Raw genomic sequence first — 15970 nt, 5'->3', positions numbered from 1 at the left:
CTGATTTCAGTATTATCCTTCAAAAATGCTCTCCGTGCTTCATGCTCGGGCTGTCACCCACTCATCCTTGCCCGATTCTGAGACTGGCGAGCTGTGTTGTGTTATTCAGCCCATGGTCCCAAAAAGGCAAGAACATCAATCGCGAGACTGGACTGAGTACCTAGTACCCTTGGCGGCCTCGTCAGTTTCTTGGGCTGATTTGCTCTAGCGCCTTGCCCGAGTAAACCAGGATAAGCATTCAACATGGAAGCTGAGGCTGGGGGCCAAGACAGTTGAGAAAGTGTTTTGGTGTCTTTGGCTTTTATGATGTTTTAGCGTAACGGAGAGGGCTTCGATTTGGGAGATTACGAGTAGAGACCGTGAATGGGGCCCTGAATATGAAGCTGAGCTGTGTCGAGGTTGACTCGTAAATGTAGGTAGTCGTCCTGGGCGGTCTTCCGGTCGATCATGGATTCCGGAGGAAGTATAAGTTAGCCCCCGCACCAACATCACCACCCACATCCCCAACTTGAACACCACTATCCTCTTTTTAACCACCAACCCCCTCCTCAACCACACCGTCAGCGCCACGCCCCCCTTCCTCACCCACCCCATCACCAACCTCAACATCACCCTCACCCACCCCCTTCTTTGTTGCCCGCGACTGGGTGAAGAAGTACTTCGTCAAGGCCAATCCCACGTTCGACCTTTCCAGCCTGAACTCAAGCACACTGCGCAAGTTGTTCGCTGAATCCGTAGACAAGTTCGCCAGTGTGATCGCCTCCTCGGACCCAGACCTCTCCGGCTTCCGCAACCCCGGCGGCAAGCTGTTGGTCTGGCACGGCGGGGCCGACGGCCAAGACGCGTTTTGCCGGGAAGCTATGCCGCTATCCGTTGGTCGCGAGGTATGATGGCCGGGGGGTCCGAGCGTGGCGGAGAGTTATCGATGCGCGAAGGGCTTTGGCCGTGTTTGTTCGTAGGCTCTGGGGGGGGTGTCAGGGGTAAAGGGTTGGACGAGAACACAGTGTTGCCATGTTATGTGGTCTATGTAGTCTGTGTAATGGTAGTCTAACTCAAGTTATTTTGGACTGTGAAAACTTTCCCAGATACCCTCATTCCTCACGTATTACAAGCCGACACCAACCTCAAAGCTGGGTGAACATCAAATCCAAGTACCGTAGTCACACCCACCCGCACCGCTCAAACCGCCTTCACCACCCCCTCCTTGGCCAACAACGGCTCCCCCTTCCCCCCCCCCCCTTCTCCCCCCTCATCAACAACATCCTCACCACCACACACCCACACGCGACCGCCGCAACCCCCACCCCTCCCCAACTGACCACAAAAAACCTCCTCCCCATCTCCGCCTCCAACACCCTCCCCTCCGGCAACGACTCCTCCACCCACCCCAAAGCGCGCACAAAAAGCCCCCCCATCATCCTCTCAAACCCCACCGCCACGCACCCATACGCCACCACCGCCACATACATCCACAACCTCGCCGCATCCCACTCCCCCCCCGGCAACAGCGCCACCTCCTCCGCCGTCCCCTTAGGGAGCGGACACATCCGCCTGTTCCAGCGCCACCAGCACTGGCAGCGCATCTGGCCAGGCCACCAACGCACGCAGGCCTCGAGGCGGAAGACGTAGAGTATGACCAGGATGCTGAGGAAGTGGATGACGGGGGCGAGGTAGGCCGGGTGGCCGTGCAGTTCGAAGCGGTAGGGCATGATGTGGTTGAGGGCGGTCCAGAAGGGGGAGGTGCATTTTGTGGTGGTGGCGTCGTTGTCGTCGGGGGTGGGGTTGTGGTTGTGGTTGGGGTTGGGGGATAGGCAGTTGGTTTCGGAAGGGTCCAGGGAGAGGGTGGTGGGGAGGGATTGGATTAGGATGAAGGGGTCGAGGGTGTTGGAGGGGCCGGATTGGAGGATGCCGCTGGTGAGGTCGGGGTTGGGGGAGGTCGGGTAGGACCAGGTGAAGGCGTTGGGGAAGAATTGGAGGTGGATGAGGTAGGAGGAGTGGGTGTCCGAGGGGATGATGCCGTTGAACTAGGGGTTTGGTTAGGCGGGGGTTAGAAGTTGGAAGGAGGGTTGTGAATGCCCTACCGAGACGATAGAAAGTGAACTGAGGCCGATGAGGCGCGAGCCGGCGGGGCCGTTGACTTGGAAGGTCCCCGCGACGAGCATAACCACATGGATGATGAGCGGGATGAAGGTTAGGGCTATTGCTATGTTCAAAAGGCGGCCGGCGATGGCCGCCCGAAGGGACTGTGGTTGGCCCATGGTGAGGGCAAGTGTGGTGAGTTGACGAATTGATGTTTAAGGTGGGGAGGTCGGATCTGAGTGCCTGGGCAGAAGCTTATTTTGTCTGTCCACCGTCACAACACGTGGTTTCAGAATTAGCCCTGGCCTAATCCATCCCTGGAATGCGAATTACGAGGTGACCCCGCGGGGAAATTGCCTTGTGAAACGAATCCTGCTGCCTGCAGACCCACTACAACTCCTGAGTGAAGTGAAAGGGGCTGAGTCGGAGTGAAGGACCGGGTAAATTCAGTGGTAATCAGGGGTTGACAGCAGCCTCCAGAGAGACAACTACACAGGGAAATCGTCAACACAAGCATGTTTGGTCTAAACACTGTAAGACAGCACCGTCGTGGTAACGGTGCTCGCTATAAGTAATGAGACGTTAGGGACTTGGGCCATGAAGAAGATGCGAGCGTCGACATTGATTGAAGCTGTTACAAGGAGGGTATTGGCCCCTGATGGTTCACAGTATTCGGGTGATTTTGTCTGAACCCCTAACTACTATACCTTTGACTGTTCTCCGAATTCCCTAGAAAATTGCGGGGTGTGGATAGTGCTTGGATGCACATAGTAAGTTGTAGTATAGTAAAAACAGACTTTTGAGGCGTGAAAAGCATGTTTGCTGGAACATGGTTGTGGGAATATCGTAGGTACTCTTGCGTGTAGAGCCCCGGCTCACCCGCTCAGCTAATACTACATATAGTGACCTATATAGCGGGCGTAGCCCCCTGGGTAGCTGTTGCGATTGCCATCTAGATGACCGAGTCTTCGCGATATTCGAATTCCCCGAAGGGTCGCCGAGCTGAGACCCAATGGCACCACCGAGCCCAACGCCATCGTGCAGGTTTCGACCACTCAACATTAGGTCGGCTCCGAGCTGCAGCGCGATCGACAAGCAAAAGAGGGGGAAAACAGGGAGAGAATGTGGCTAGCCATTTCATGACGCAACGTACATGCACATGCACAAACATGGTAGGTATATAGACATCGGGCAATTCTCTGTCGGCTGCCAGACCCCGATTCACAAACTAGGTAGGTACCTAGGTACCTATCCTCAAACCACACACGCCTCCATCGGAAGGCGGGTCTTGGTGAAGCTTTTCCAAGCACCCCCCTCCCACCTCTAACTCCTCATACATGGCTGACAACGGATTCCCATCGTTGTCAACGATGAGATATCCCCCATTGGCACCTAGCTCCGCAAGCTCCTATCCCAGTTCCATGGTCGATCCCCCTCCCTCTTCCATCTTTATTTCATCCACCCCTCGTTTTTCCATCTACTACCCTTCCCACAGTAACTAACGACACGCCGATCCCTAGCGGTAAAGCAAACCGGGTTGAGTTGAGTAAAAGTCACAGTCAAAAAAGCACAGTCGCCTCCCCCGCGAGAGCCGCGATCGGGACGAGGAGCCCACTAGGCTCAGCTATGCCGGGCGACGGCACTAAGCCAAAATGGAGGTGCATGCATCCAGTTGCATGACGAGCTCGGCCACTCAGAGTCGGATCATCCGACATTCAGAATCGAGACATGTAAGAGGAGGAAAGGGGACGTGTCCACCCTTCTCACGCTGCTGCCTATAAGAGAGCTACACCCTCTCTCGCTTTTCAACCCCGTTCGCATCCCGAAGGACAAGCGACCATTAAAGGGCTTATCCGTCCACCCGCACTAGATCGTTAGTATCACACTTATACCGAGCATACCACCCCTTTCAGCTTCACCTCACGATGGCCGCTCCGATTCCTATCGCCCTCGTCCAAAGCAACGAGGACTTCGCTAGATATTTCGTAGAAGCGCTCCGCCCCGAATTCGAAGGTATGTCTACGAGTTATCCCCCCCCCCCCCCCCGTCTTGCCCCCGTCATCCCCCTACAGACAGCAGTACGAGAAATCTCACACGAGCCGGACAACCAAACCAGTGGTACACGTGTGCCTCAGCGCCGAGGCGGCCGTGGCCGAGCTCGGTATCCCTACGCCCCTTTGCCCCCCCCACGAGTTCCCCGCCGGCGGCAACGCGCTTGTGCCCCCGCCCTGGCGTAAGGCACCGCGCGCCGTCGTCGTCGGCCTGGACATCGAGCCCGGAACCGAAGATGCCATCGAGGCCGCCATCCAGCCTGAGACGGCCGATGTCCCGGTGGTGCGGGCCCCGGGTCGTGACGCCGACGACATTCGCGACGTGCTGCGGAGGTTTGTTGCGGACGGCACCATTACCGTAGAGTGAAGGGCGCTGGAGCTTGTTGGGGATCGAGGTAGATTGGATGGCGAGGGTAGACCGTAGACCGTTCCGCCGTGGGTACGGCTGGGCTTTAGTTTAGCAGGCATTCCAATGACAGCTATTGGTGTTTGAAACTGAAATATGCACGCTTCCTGTCTTGGCTCTTTGCCATTGGGAGACTTTTGGCAGTCATGAGATATTGCAGGATATCTAGGTAGATTAGGATGTCGAGTACTTGTACTATGGACCTCCTGACTGTAAGTACCGTGACCTGCCCCCGCGGGTACTTCGTCAAGGGCCGTCCAAGGAAATGTATAATCCAACCGGTATTCACAACTTGCGTATATCTCTTTTCATCGAAGCGCCCTACCCACGACGGCTGCGAGCGGCATTGTCAAAACACATGAGCTGGCTATGCGCAGCTCGCGAGAGCTCTGCCGAACCTGCAGATGTCGTCACCAAGACCCACAGAGGTGAAAAAAAGAAATACGTTAAGGGGCTTCACCGACTCCGATGTTCCATCTTGTACATAGAGAGAGAAAATAGGGAGAAACCGCGGCAAGCGCCCCGCCAATGGGAGCTATGATCGACAGTGCAGCTGCAGCCAGGACCGAGAGCCAGCTGAGCATGCCATCGGTACTTATCGAGCGCATATCTAGCAACGACACTAGCCGAGCTGTCCGTAAAGTTATGTCGGGATGTGACATTGCTCGCCCGAGGTGGTTACGTGGAAGATCGAGAATCGCGAACGCGGTGCCACATAGGCCCCTACCACTGCTGTGTCGTACCCTTGGTGTGAGATGCCGGTGCCCCCCTCTCCAACCCCCCCCCCCTAGTCGGAGAATAGATCGGGAACGGGTGCCGATCGGACATGCCGTCGTAGTGGTGCGACAGCTCTAGCTAGAGGAATCTAGCGAAATCCACGTCGGTTTCAACGGGTGAGATGGGGATTAGGACAGACATTGGGAGGAGAAGGCAGGACGGGGTGAGACCATGAGATGGATATTCGTCTGTGCCTCCGATACCTGTGGGGAGTAGGAAAGGGGGGAAGGACAACCCTTTCTACCCCGGAAGAGGGCGGTGCGTCACGTCTCCTCGTTTCACATTTGTTCATCCTCGACCTTGGCCTAGCTCTCAGTGGGCGATGTGGACGGCCCTGGCGAGCTCTCCGGTATCAGCAGCAACTCGCAGGTCCCCCCTACGGACAGCTAGGCGCCGCGCGCTGTCATCATCGGTGCCAGCATTGCCGATCGCCACGCCAACACCCTGCAGACCGACCTCGAGCAAGCGGGCCCCAATGTCCTGCTCGTGAGGCTCATGCCGGAAGAAGAGTCCCCGTCTCCAATCCTTGGCCCGGCATATACGGCAGCGTCTGGGTGAGTTTGTCGAGAGCGGCGCGCTCAAGGCCTAGTAGACGGGCGCTTTGGGTTTGGCGAGGGGTTATTATTTGTACCTAGGTATCTTACAGAGGTATCGAGGCACAGTGTGGTGGTCCGTTCCGGCTCGGGCCTGGGGCTTACTTGGTAGTGTAGATTCCCAAGGCGGCATATTCTTGGCTTATTTTGCAACTTGAAGCTCCCTACCTAACTCGGGGTAACTTGGCAGGTATAAGTCGGACAAGAAATCCGGCCCGGACTCCACACACCGAGGGTACAGGCAGTATACATGTAGGTTATAAGTCCAGAGCATGGAGTTCCCTTGATCGCATGAGAAATGAACGATAAAGCTTGCCACCGAGAGCTGAAAGTAAAACGATGTCCTGAGCCTTGGATCAGATACTCTATCACTCAAGGGCGGGTTGTGCAAGCTCTTGCAGCGGGGATTCCGGAGCATTGCGAATTCATTCCCAAACCAGCAATCGCCAAGGGTGGATGAGCAAATCTCCCAGGAATGATTGGTGGGATTCCGCATGTCCTAGAGAGAGTCCCATTGCAACGGTTCACTAACACCAGAGGTGGAAGGGAGAGAGTGACCGTCTTGGTCCGGGATATCCAGAGATCGCTTGGGCTGTCGTCGGTCGTTGAGAATGGAAGAGATGGACATGTCTTTCTTCGCCCATCAATGCTTTTCTGCGATGCAGTGATTCAGTTGCGGGTAAACCCTCCGCGGATCCTACCGTACCTAGGTACTCTTTGAGTCTAGAGAGTTAGTTGATAATGCTTCGACGGGGCCTTTTGTAATCTGAGAAGGCACCCCGGCGAAATAAGAACAGGCAGAGCAAAGTCACCCGGCCCTTACTGGATAGTGTCGGCCCCTCTCTGCCCAGTGCTCCCCTAAGCCCATTTAAGTTATGACCTGCCGATCCCGTAACCCGTAGGTCCCGGAGTCGCTTCCGAATCTTGTTCAACCCTTTTCCAAGTACACCGCAAACGATCCATTGCTCCGGAATTAATATTTCCACGACTACCATGCCACACCCGACTTTGAAAGGCTCCCTACCTAAGGCAACTCCCCACATGGGTTGAATGTGTTTCTCCGAACATCCTTTTCGACGTCTGTTGCTATGAGGAGGTCGCCGGGCGCTTCAGGAGTTTGAGCCCGCAGATCTCAAGCCGAGCTTGTTCTCCAAGGCAAAGTCGCCCTAAAGTAACGGCCACACTCAGAAAGGGCTTGGCAATTCCCATTTCACCATGCTGCACCCCATCTGCTCTTACATGGATGGAGCGCGCCGAGCCTAAGGGTATTAATACATACGTTCCGGCCTGCTTGTAGTCCAGTGCTCTGACCAGGACTGCATCTCTTTACAGAGCACTCTACAGTGTCTCCGAATCTTGTTGTTTCATTCTGACAATCAGCTCATCATCATGAAGCTTCCCGTTTTGTTTCTATCGTTGCCCATGTCGGTATCCGCGCACGGCTATGTGCAGCAGATCTGGCTCGGCGATAACCTCGTGGAAGCTTGGAATCCCTACAAGGATCCTCAGAAAAGCCCCCCAGTCAACAAGATCACCAGAAAGTTCAAAGACAACGGGCCAGTGACAGATGGCCTCTTCGAAGCAAGACTCCCTCATCCCTCGCCGGCTCTTCTGCCCTCTTAGCTAACGTAAACCCACAAGACCTCCGACGCCATCACCTGCAATATTGGTCGTGACGGAGTCAACAACGCCCCCGTCGAGGCGACGGCAAGTGTAGCCGCAGGCAGCGCTGTGAAATTCATGTGGACGGATTGGCAGAGCGATCATCCTGGCCCGAGTATGCCCTCTTTTCGATGAAGATGAATAGGCACTAGGGCTGACCACGGTCAAGTAATGACTTACCTCGCCAGCTGCCAGGGGAAATGCAGCCAGTTCTCTGGAAGTACCGGTGATGTCTGGGTCAAGATTCACCAGGCGGGGTACGATGCCGGGGAACCGGTCCCGTGGGCGAGCAAGAGGCTCCCGACCCAGAACAGCACATGGGAGGTCACGCTACCCTCCACGATTGCTCCCGGAGAGTACATTCTGCGGTACGCGTCGACCCCCTGCCTACTTGGGATATCGTCATTCCTTTTGCATTTCACGTACGCTAACCCCGTGCCGTCTGCTCTTCACAGACACGAGATTCTGGGCCTCCAGAGGACCAACACGAGGGGCGACCTTGCCCAGTTCTACCCTAGCTGCCATCAGATCACGGTTGTAGGCGATGGGGCGACCGAGTTGCCAGCTGGAATCGCGCTCCCCGGCGCGTATCGGGCTGATGATACCGAATCCGTTAGTACCTGAGTTACCCCGGCAGTCATAGAATGACTTGGGGGGCGCGACTGGAGCAGCACAAGACGCTAACCGCCTGAGCAGATCTTCTTGGAATATAGGGATGTTTCAGCAACGAACCCTTACACACCCCCAGGCGGGCCAGTCTGGGGCGACAACGGGTGGGAAGAGTAAAGGAAAGTCGCGCGCCGACGGCGGGGAAGGACGGAGGCTGGGAGCACCTGTACAAGGACCTGCTTACATGTGTAGCCTGCTTTAACATTGAGCTCTCCCGTCGATATATGGAATGAAAACATGAATGACGCGTTCGTATGTCATCGGTCTGGTTCCGCTCTGTAGAACATGATATACGCTACATGTACACGAGCAGCTAGCGCCCGATTTGGTTTTGCTGCTTTATGCGCGCGGCTATGCGACTCGGCTTAAATACGCCTCACAAGTATTGTGCATGAACTTATTCCATCCTTTTGGACATTTCTTTGTGGGAGACTCTAAGGACTCTATTACCCTAGGTAGCCAGAGTTTCAGGGTCAAGTATGGCGAAGAATTAGCGGCATCTGAGGGATGTTTACCTTGGCAGTGAACCAATCCTGGCCACGTAGGGTGAAATCTGGCAGTTGGAATCCCTGGCTCATCTTATTGGCGGAGAAATTAATGTCCCTCCGAGAACACACACCGCGAAGCCCACGATGCTGTATGAATTGGGATGGGATGTGTAAAAGTCTGTGGAATGGCCCCTATCCGTTCTCCAATAGTCTTAAAGCGCCCTTGGCTTGAGATGGTGGGTAGGTCCCCGACGAGATTTACGCTCTGCCCGACAATATCAGGGTGAGGTTGATGGCAATGCTATGCATACTACACTATAGACTTGGAGTTAGATCGGGTATATTGTTAAAGTAACTGTGATGTAGAGCTATACTAGACCTCTTTTTATTGCCTTGTCCTCTTTCTGTGTTTCTAATTTCATCTTTTCCCCTTATTTCTCCTGTTCTTCTGTTTTTGAGAGAGAGTATACTGGTGGAAGGGGAGCGGCATATTAAGGAGGGTAGCGGGTCGAGCTAGTTAAGTACCTAGGTAGGTAGCTAAAGCGCCTTAGCCGCCCGTATAGCTTGCCTAGCTCTCCCTAGCTCGCGCAATTAACTGCGTAGGGTGAGCGAGGCTGGCTCACCCGCTCCACTTGACGACCGGAGCCTAGGGGGCCATATACACGTAGGTAAACTGTTCAGGTGGAAATACTGTTCCAAACTGAACAGTACGTTCTGTGGGGTTCAGCTCAGTTTCAGGCCGAACATGCTAACAGGTTTACGTTGTGGCGCCCCGTCCCTACCTACCACCTGGGTGCCCCTCTGTAGGTACTCTTAATTTATATAAATCCATGCCACCTTCATCGATATGTAGTTGAACCTTTTATTTCGCAACCTACCTCTCATCTACTCATATACCACCTAGGACCGCCTTATTCTGTTCTCGAGCTACTACAAACTCTTCGCGGATGCGACTCGGCGACTGCCTACCACAGACCACCTAGCAATACCTCACCGACATGGCGCTGATGTCCCCCCAGCCCAACGACGAGCTCTTGAGCTCACTTGACAAGTATGACCATTCGTGCCACTCTCTGCCTTTTACGCGTTTCTTACACAAGTTACGGAACAGCCTCTTCGGGGACAAAGCCTATTCCGACTTGACAGTCACCTGCCGGGGTGACGAATACAAAGTCCACAAAGCCATTATCTGCCCGCGCTCGCCCTTCTTCGCATCGGCATGCAATGGCCCTTTCCAGGTTCGTAGTAACGTTCCAGTCCCCCCACAAAGACGATAAGCGAAGCTAACGTAGCGCAAGGAGGCGAGAACCGGCATCATCGACCTTCCGGATGACGATCCCCAGGCCGTGAAGCTGATGATCCGATATTTTTATTACCTCGATTACCCACAACAGCCGGAAGCCCAAGATAAGGGTCCAGGAACTCCGAACAAGGTCAGCACGAAAACAAACTTCCCGATGCCGGCAATGGCCGCGGGAGCGAAAAAGAGCGGCCCAAAGAAGAAGGTGGGATACTCCCCCCAACCAAACTTGACCGTTCACGCCAGGGTGTATGCTCTGGCGGAGAAATACGACATCAAGGGGTTGAAGACGCTATCGCTCGGAAAGTTCGAGATAGAGGCAGACCTTCACTGGGACAGCGATGACTTCATGTGCGCCGTTGAGGAGGTGTACACCTCCACGGTAGATGAAGATCGGGGCATGAGGGATGCGGTGGTCGAGGCCGTTTACAACAATGCCGGCGTCCTCGAGAAGGAGTCGATGCAGAATCTGGTCAAACGCCTGCCTTTGTGTTTTGACCTCATGATGAGGTTCCGTGGCTGGCTTTAGCGTTGGGCAGCAAGGGAGACGCGGGAAGACATGAGGTAGCTGGAGGGGACGGTGGATCGTGTCCTGGGCCTAGACGAAAGTTGATGAATGCTACCTAGAATTGATCCCGATTGGACCATGTGTTTAAGCTCGGCCTCGTCGGGTGGCTGAAAGCGTTAATAATTAGGCAATACATTCAGCGATGGTTAGTGATTCCCTAGTTTGGCGGTGCTGGCAACTGATTAGAGAGAATACATCTCCACCAACTTGTTAGTTTCGAAAACTACGCCCTTGATTAACGGCCTCTATCATGCCCCAACGCAAACACTCTAACCCCATTTAAACCTAACCAATGCCAATGCCCAACGCCAGCACACACAGACCAAATTATAAACAAAGTCAAGAACTCGCTGTTCTGGCCGCCGAATTTGGCTGGCGCGTTATCGCCGTCTTTAGCGCTCGACAGTGCGGGGTCCTGGTCTCTCAAATGTACCCTGTACTTTCCAAACACCCAGCCTTGGCGACCCCGAGTTCATTGGCCCTGGTCCGGGCTTCGTTTTCCGCAATCCTGAATCCGGGCGCTTGTTAGTCCCACGACAGTCACTTCTAGCGCCTACAGTCAGTAGTTAAAATGGTACGCTTGTACGCTCCTATCACCAGTCTTCCCCTCGTTTCGCGTCTTATAACTACCTCTCTCTAATTATACGTAGAGAGGAACTCCTCAAGATTGTCAAGCTGGTCGCAGACAAATTTATATCGATCCTTTACCACTTCTTTTGTTAAAGGAATTCGCTTCGTTGCACTCCATTTGTGCATGTTATAGTGGCGGAGACAACGGCGTATCGTCGAGTACGAGACGGGCGTCCCTGTGACATGGAGGAGTGTCTTTTTAGCAACCTTCCTGTTCCGTTTAATTGTCACGGATATGCCAACATGTGGGGCCCAAGGCACGGGACGCCCCGGGCCAGTCAAACCAATCAGGGATGCAGCAGGGTGATCAGTGAGCTCAGTCGCCAAGCAGACTGAGCACAGTGAGCACCGCGATCCCAATCACCAATCAGGATGAACAGAACGTTCTAAGTGATCAGTGTGATCAGTGTTCAGAGGAACTGAGCACACTGAGCACTCAAGAATTAGACAGGTATATAGTCACTCGTTCTGGAGAGCTCTGGGAGTTCTCCAGTTAGCAATCACAACTACAGTTCGCTACAAGCTCGAGAGCCTACTGTTGAGACAAGTCTTTGTTGTGCACCCTTTGGCTGCACCGAACCTAAGCACCCTTGAGAGAATACCTTCGACCGATACTGAACCCTAACAGGACGGGTCCAGAGACAGGTTCGTCACATTAATGAGAGTTAGGATATACAGCTCCTCTCTCCGCGTAAGTACCTCAGGACGCCCACTCCGAGGTCTGGAGTGGAAAGATTCGTGAGTTTCGAAGTGTTGAACTGCGCCTTGGACGGCCTTCTTTGACACGCGAAAGAGCTCCCCAACCTCACGCTGAGTCCGGCCGGTGGCAATGAGTGTACAAATGGTTGCACGAAGCTCTGGCGATAATTCCTGGTTCGGCTGCCTTCTGGAGGCCATTTTGGCTGCGAAATCAGCTAAATCTAGCGTCATGGCGAGGAATGGTAGCAGGTCAAATATCATGGTAGTCAACGCGGTCGCGTCGCGTGCTTAAATTGGGTGGGGGTTTGGATCCAGACTTTTGGACCCACACTGTACTACTAACAGGGTATAAAAGGTACTTTATGTAAGGTGCTAGCCCTGTGGCAGCTGCACACAGGCGCACGATGTTCTATTGTTTTAAGTTAAGAAAAAGAGGAATTTTACGGGATTGTGCGACAGGCCCTCCCTTAGTACATACTGACTCCACATGATCCGGTGCGGGTCCGGTCCGGGGCGGAGCGGAGCCGTCCTATGCATGGCTGACCTCAGTGACGTGGCATGTCCGCCAATGTTCCCATTATTATGTAGCTAATCACATAGCCGGACTCGGCAGAGCTGAACTTCTTGAGTCGCACCGCAGTTTTCCGTGGGTAGGGGATTCCCGGGACTGTATGTACCCCTCACACCAGGCCCCTTTGCTTTTCACCCTCAACACCTTTTACGAGTCTGTAAACCGGATCGAACTCTTCACACCTCTCGCTGACCCCCCAACTCTCCCCAACTCGTCCCCGCGAGAAAATGCGAGAAAATGCGACTCCTGAACACGGAGACACTCGAGGTGGAGGATGGCTTTTTCGAAAAGAACACGCCTCCTTACGCCATCCTGTCGCACACATGGGGCAACGAGGAAGTCATTCTCCAAGACCTCGATGATCGCCTAGCCGCAATGCGAAAAGCCGGATACAGAAAGGTTGAGGGAACATGCCGCCTAGCGCTGAAGGAGGGCTTCCGATACGTCTGGATCGACACTTGCTGCATCGACAAGCTGAGCAGTGCCGAGCTCTCGGAAGCCATTAACTCCATGTTTCGCTGGTACCAGACTGCCGCCGCCTGCTACGTCTACCTCTCCGACGTAGATTCCGGTCTTGCCGACGACAACTTCCCCTCGCAATTTCGCAAGAGCAAATGGTTCACACGAGGGTGGACTCTACAGGAGCTGATTGCGCCGCGCCAACTGACATTCCATGCGTCTGACTGGAGCTACTTGTCCCACAGAGCTGGCCTCTCCCATTCCATATCCGACATTACCGGCATCAATCAAAAGTTCCTAGACGGTAGTAGGCAGGCTGAAGGCAGAATTCAGTCTCTCCTGGCGCAAGCGAGTGTCGCTGAACGAATGAGCTGGGCGTCGGCACGACAGACAACCCGCGTTGAAGACATCGCCTACAGTCTCCTCGGTATTTTCGGTGTCAATATGCCGCTGCTCTACGGCGAAGGCGAGAACGCATTCCTCCGCCTCCAGCACACCATTGCCGGACAATCCAGTGACCAAACGCTGTTCGCATGGCGCCGTGAACACCCCGACCCGGACAACAGGATCAGTGGAATCTTTGCCGCTTCACCTAACGCTTTTGCAAACTCTGCGGATCTCGTCCCTTTTGACGACGGGGGTAATATTGCACCGTTCTCCATCACGAACCACGGTCTGCACATCACCATCCCAATCCGAAACGGCACCGCACTTCTCCAGTGTCGACACCGCGACGACATTACCACCATCAGAACCATAGCGCTCCGCCAGCTCCGTGGGAAGGTATACGCGCGTGTCGACACAGATCTTCTTGGCAGCATCAGCTATAAGGCCTGGGAATGGTGGTGGAACAAGACGGTGTATGTCATTGCCGTTGGCAGCATCCCGGAGCGGCCCGAGGATGGATTCGTTATCCGACGGCTCCCGGATGGCTTCGACAGTTCCGGATTTTGTGTCGGCAGAATGATCCCTTTTCGAAATCGACTCTCGTGGGAGCTAGGAGACGGAGAAACGTTCGAGGACGCCATCATCTTGAAGCAGAGGGGATTCGAGGCCCATCTTACACTTTGTGCTTGGAGGGAGTCGCGGCCAGCCCTTGATGGACGTGATCGAAAAACTCTGGCCAGCTATTACTTCACCACAAAGACGAGAACGGTTCCAAAATCCGTCAAGAATACCGGGGTGGGCGAGCGTTTATCGGCGGTGGCGTACCACCCCAAGGGTATGCTTTATGCCGACATCACGCAGCAAAAGGCCCTGGGGCAAACCATTTGCTTTGTTGACATTATTCTCACTACAACTCTTGTCTCCACCGCCAGGGTTCGTCTATCTACAGCAATAAATCGAGGATACCATCGAGCCTCTGTTTGGGCAGCTGGCGTAATGTCTATGGCATTTTCGGTTTCCCCTGTCGTGGTTGCCGATCGGATGACGACGGTTCATGACTCCCTTCTCAAAACCTTGACGAATCTCTGGATTCCTTGGGCCATTTTCAGCGTGCTTTTTTGGTCGATTCTTCGCTTGTCGTTGTTGATCAATCCAGACAACAACGCCTATATATCTTTACCAATGCGGATACCTTTCGACCAAAGGCGCATAGGTCTAACCGTCATGTATCAATTCCCACTTCTAGCACTTAGGGTTTGGTATGTTTACATCCAAGATGCGTACCAACCCTTTTATTCCAGAACCCTGGGCGTGAAGGTATCCAAGACGCCCATGTTACTCGCGTTCATTTTCCCCCTAAAAGAATGGATTCATCTCTGTATAGTTTTCTCCTTTTCCTTCCTCCTGCAAGCTTTCATTCCGTTGTGGGTGTTGGGATCACCGTTGATCATCATTTCAGGAGGCCTGTTGTCTTTCATAATTCTTCTCTTCCCTTTCTTGTGGGTTATGTCGTTGATGGAGAGTTTCATGAGGCATTCCATCATTGCTAGAGATTTGACTGGCGGGACTATTGTGGCCAGCAAATTGGAAAACTCGCGCTCAAAATACAGGCACTAATTATTCTAGTCTGGGGCTCTGGGGCCCTGTTTCGTAACAGGCAAGTTAAGCGGCAATTACTCGACTACTGTAGAGAATCCCAACGACAATATAGGGGCCCTTGAAAATTGCATTTACGCTATAGCAGAAAATGTACGAACATATGGAGCAAATGCTGAGGGCCGAGAGTGCCCCTCAACCTCAGGTTAGTGCTTAAGATGGGGAGTTGCTGAAGTTGCGGGAGATGCTTACAATGCAGTCAAGTCGGCACCAATACCGAAGGCGAACCCGCCTGGCCCTAGTGAGCGTAGTAGACTTACAGCTCGCTGGCGTAAAAGCAAGTTGTCTGAGCCCACTTTCGTCGGCATCACCGTGCGTGAGGGTACATTCTAGTCCTGTAAGTCCGGGTATTGACCGTCGCTAGAGTGCGCTCGTCGCCAGTGTTATCGGTGCTGCATTCTCCTGGCAAGACTTGACCGAGCTTCACTGGGCGACAAACGGACTGTGGAATGGTAGCCTGTTGATGGTTCTCACCGCCATCTGCCTAGCAACCCAGCAGAGGGTAGCTACATGTTCGAGACATCAGGGGGCTACAAGGAACTCGAGGCTGGAATTGGGCGCGTTCACCAACCGAGAGTGCTTCCTATCATGGGTGTAATGCCGCAGACACCATAACCAACGGACGGCCATTTCGTACCCGTCAAGGAGCTTATAGAGCTCTTCGGTATATTTGGCCATTTATAGCGAGGAATCCGGTGTACCGAAAAGGAAGTATAGAGGAATAGAACTAATGAAGTTGTAGTTGTTTGAAGTGTTTGGGTTGGGGTGCCTACAAGCAGGGGTGGTTCCGACTTAAAGTTAGGTACCTACCTACCTTAGGTACCGAGGTGTACAGTAAAAGCTATATCGTTGTCATATAGCCCGTGCTGATACCAGTGCCATCTCAGTTACGGCGTAGGCCGATGTATAAAAGCCATTGTGCGTGTGAGAGCTTGCTTGGACTTGGAGAAAACGCCGAATCCTTATTATTAGGAT

At 53.8% G+C, this 15970-nt stretch overlaps 7 protein-coding genes across 7 annotated transcripts; 5 read left to right on the top strand and 2 right to left on the bottom strand.

Moving 5' to 3' along the window:
- Positions 1-447: 447 nt before the first annotated feature.
- On the top strand, positions 448-890 carry B0H64DRAFT_445927 (uncharacterized protein; the record flags this gene model as incomplete). The annotated part of the gene is made up of 2 exons (XM_062806881.1): positions 448-463; positions 565-890. 2 exons carry the CDS (start codon positions 448-450, stop codon positions 888-890), a joined length of 342 nt encoding a protein of 113 aa, XP_062655428.1.
- Positions 891-1530: 640 nt separating this feature from the next.
- B0H64DRAFT_435649 (uncharacterized protein) lies at positions 1531-2461 on the bottom strand (the record flags this gene model as incomplete). The annotated part of the gene is made up of 3 exons (XM_062806149.1): positions 2082-2461; positions 1605-2024; positions 1531-1551 (listed from the first exon to the last, which is right to left on the bottom strand). Exons 1-3 carry the CDS (start codon positions 2256-2258, stop codon positions 1531-1533), a joined length of 618 nt encoding a protein of 205 aa, XP_062655427.1. The 5' UTR covers positions 2259-2461.
- A 1543-nt stretch (positions 2462-4004) lies between these two features.
- On the top strand, positions 4005-4497 carry B0H64DRAFT_377484 (uncharacterized protein; the record flags this gene model as incomplete). Its single annotated transcript, XM_062802528.1, has 2 exons — positions 4005-4092; positions 4196-4497. The coding sequence occupies 2 exons, from the start codon at positions 4005-4007 to the stop codon at positions 4495-4497; spliced, it is 390 nt and encodes a 129-aa protein (XP_062655426.1).
- Positions 4498-7328: 2831 nt separating this feature from the next.
- On the top strand, positions 7329-8354 carry B0H64DRAFT_445924 (family 61 endoglucanase; the record flags this gene model as incomplete). The annotated part of the gene is made up of 5 exons (XM_062806880.1): positions 7329-7466; positions 7548-7683; positions 7738-7936; positions 8024-8180; positions 8265-8354. The coding sequence occupies 5 exons, from the start codon at positions 7329-7331 to the stop codon at positions 8352-8354; spliced, it is 720 nt and encodes a 239-aa protein (XP_062655425.1).
- A 1369-nt stretch (positions 8355-9723) lies between these two features.
- Positions 9724-10554, top strand: B0H64DRAFT_445923 (BTB/POZ protein; the record flags this gene model as incomplete). The annotated part of the gene is made up of 3 exons (XM_062806879.1): positions 9724-9776; positions 9837-9963; positions 10024-10554. 3 exons carry the CDS (start codon positions 9724-9726, stop codon positions 10552-10554), a joined length of 711 nt encoding a protein of 236 aa, XP_062655424.1.
- A 1234-nt stretch (positions 10555-11788) lies between these two features.
- On the bottom strand, positions 11789-12325 carry B0H64DRAFT_408384 (uncharacterized protein). Its single transcript, XM_062804648.1, has one exon. It carries the CDS (start codon positions 12181-12183, stop codon positions 11845-11847), a length of 339 nt encoding a protein of 112 aa, XP_062655423.1. The 5' UTR covers positions 12184-12325; the 3' UTR covers positions 11789-11844.
- Positions 12326-12615: 290 nt separating this feature from the next.
- On the top strand, positions 12616-15373 carry B0H64DRAFT_408383 (heterokaryon incompatibility protein-domain-containing protein). Its single transcript, XM_062804647.1, has 2 exons — positions 12616-15140; positions 15200-15373. Exon 1 carries the CDS (start codon positions 12731-12733, stop codon positions 14954-14956), a length of 2226 nt encoding a protein of 741 aa, XP_062655422.1. The 5' UTR covers positions 12616-12730; the 3' UTR covers positions 14957-15140; positions 15200-15373.
- The last annotated feature ends 597 nt before the right edge of the window (positions 15374-15970 follow it).

The sequence above is a fragment of the Chaetomium fimeti genome, assembly GCF_033439085.1.
Source record: "Chaetomium fimeti strain CBS 168.71 chromosome Unknown B0H64scaffold_8, whole genome shotgun sequence".
Taxonomy (NCBI): domain Eukaryota; kingdom Fungi; phylum Ascomycota; class Sordariomycetes; order Sordariales; family Chaetomiaceae; genus Chaetomium; species Chaetomium fimeti.
This window is presented reverse-complemented; position numbering and strand designations above follow the sequence as displayed.

Excerpts from the sequence above, each read along its gene's own strand:
- B0H64DRAFT_408384 (XM_062804648.1), bottom strand. The coding sequence starts at position 12,183 with ATGATATTTGACCTGCTACCATTCCTCGCCATGACGCTAGATTTAGCT.
- B0H64DRAFT_408383 (XM_062804647.1), top strand. The coding sequence starts at position 12,731 with ATGCGACTCCTGAACACGGAGACACTCGAGGTGGAGGATGGCTTTTTC.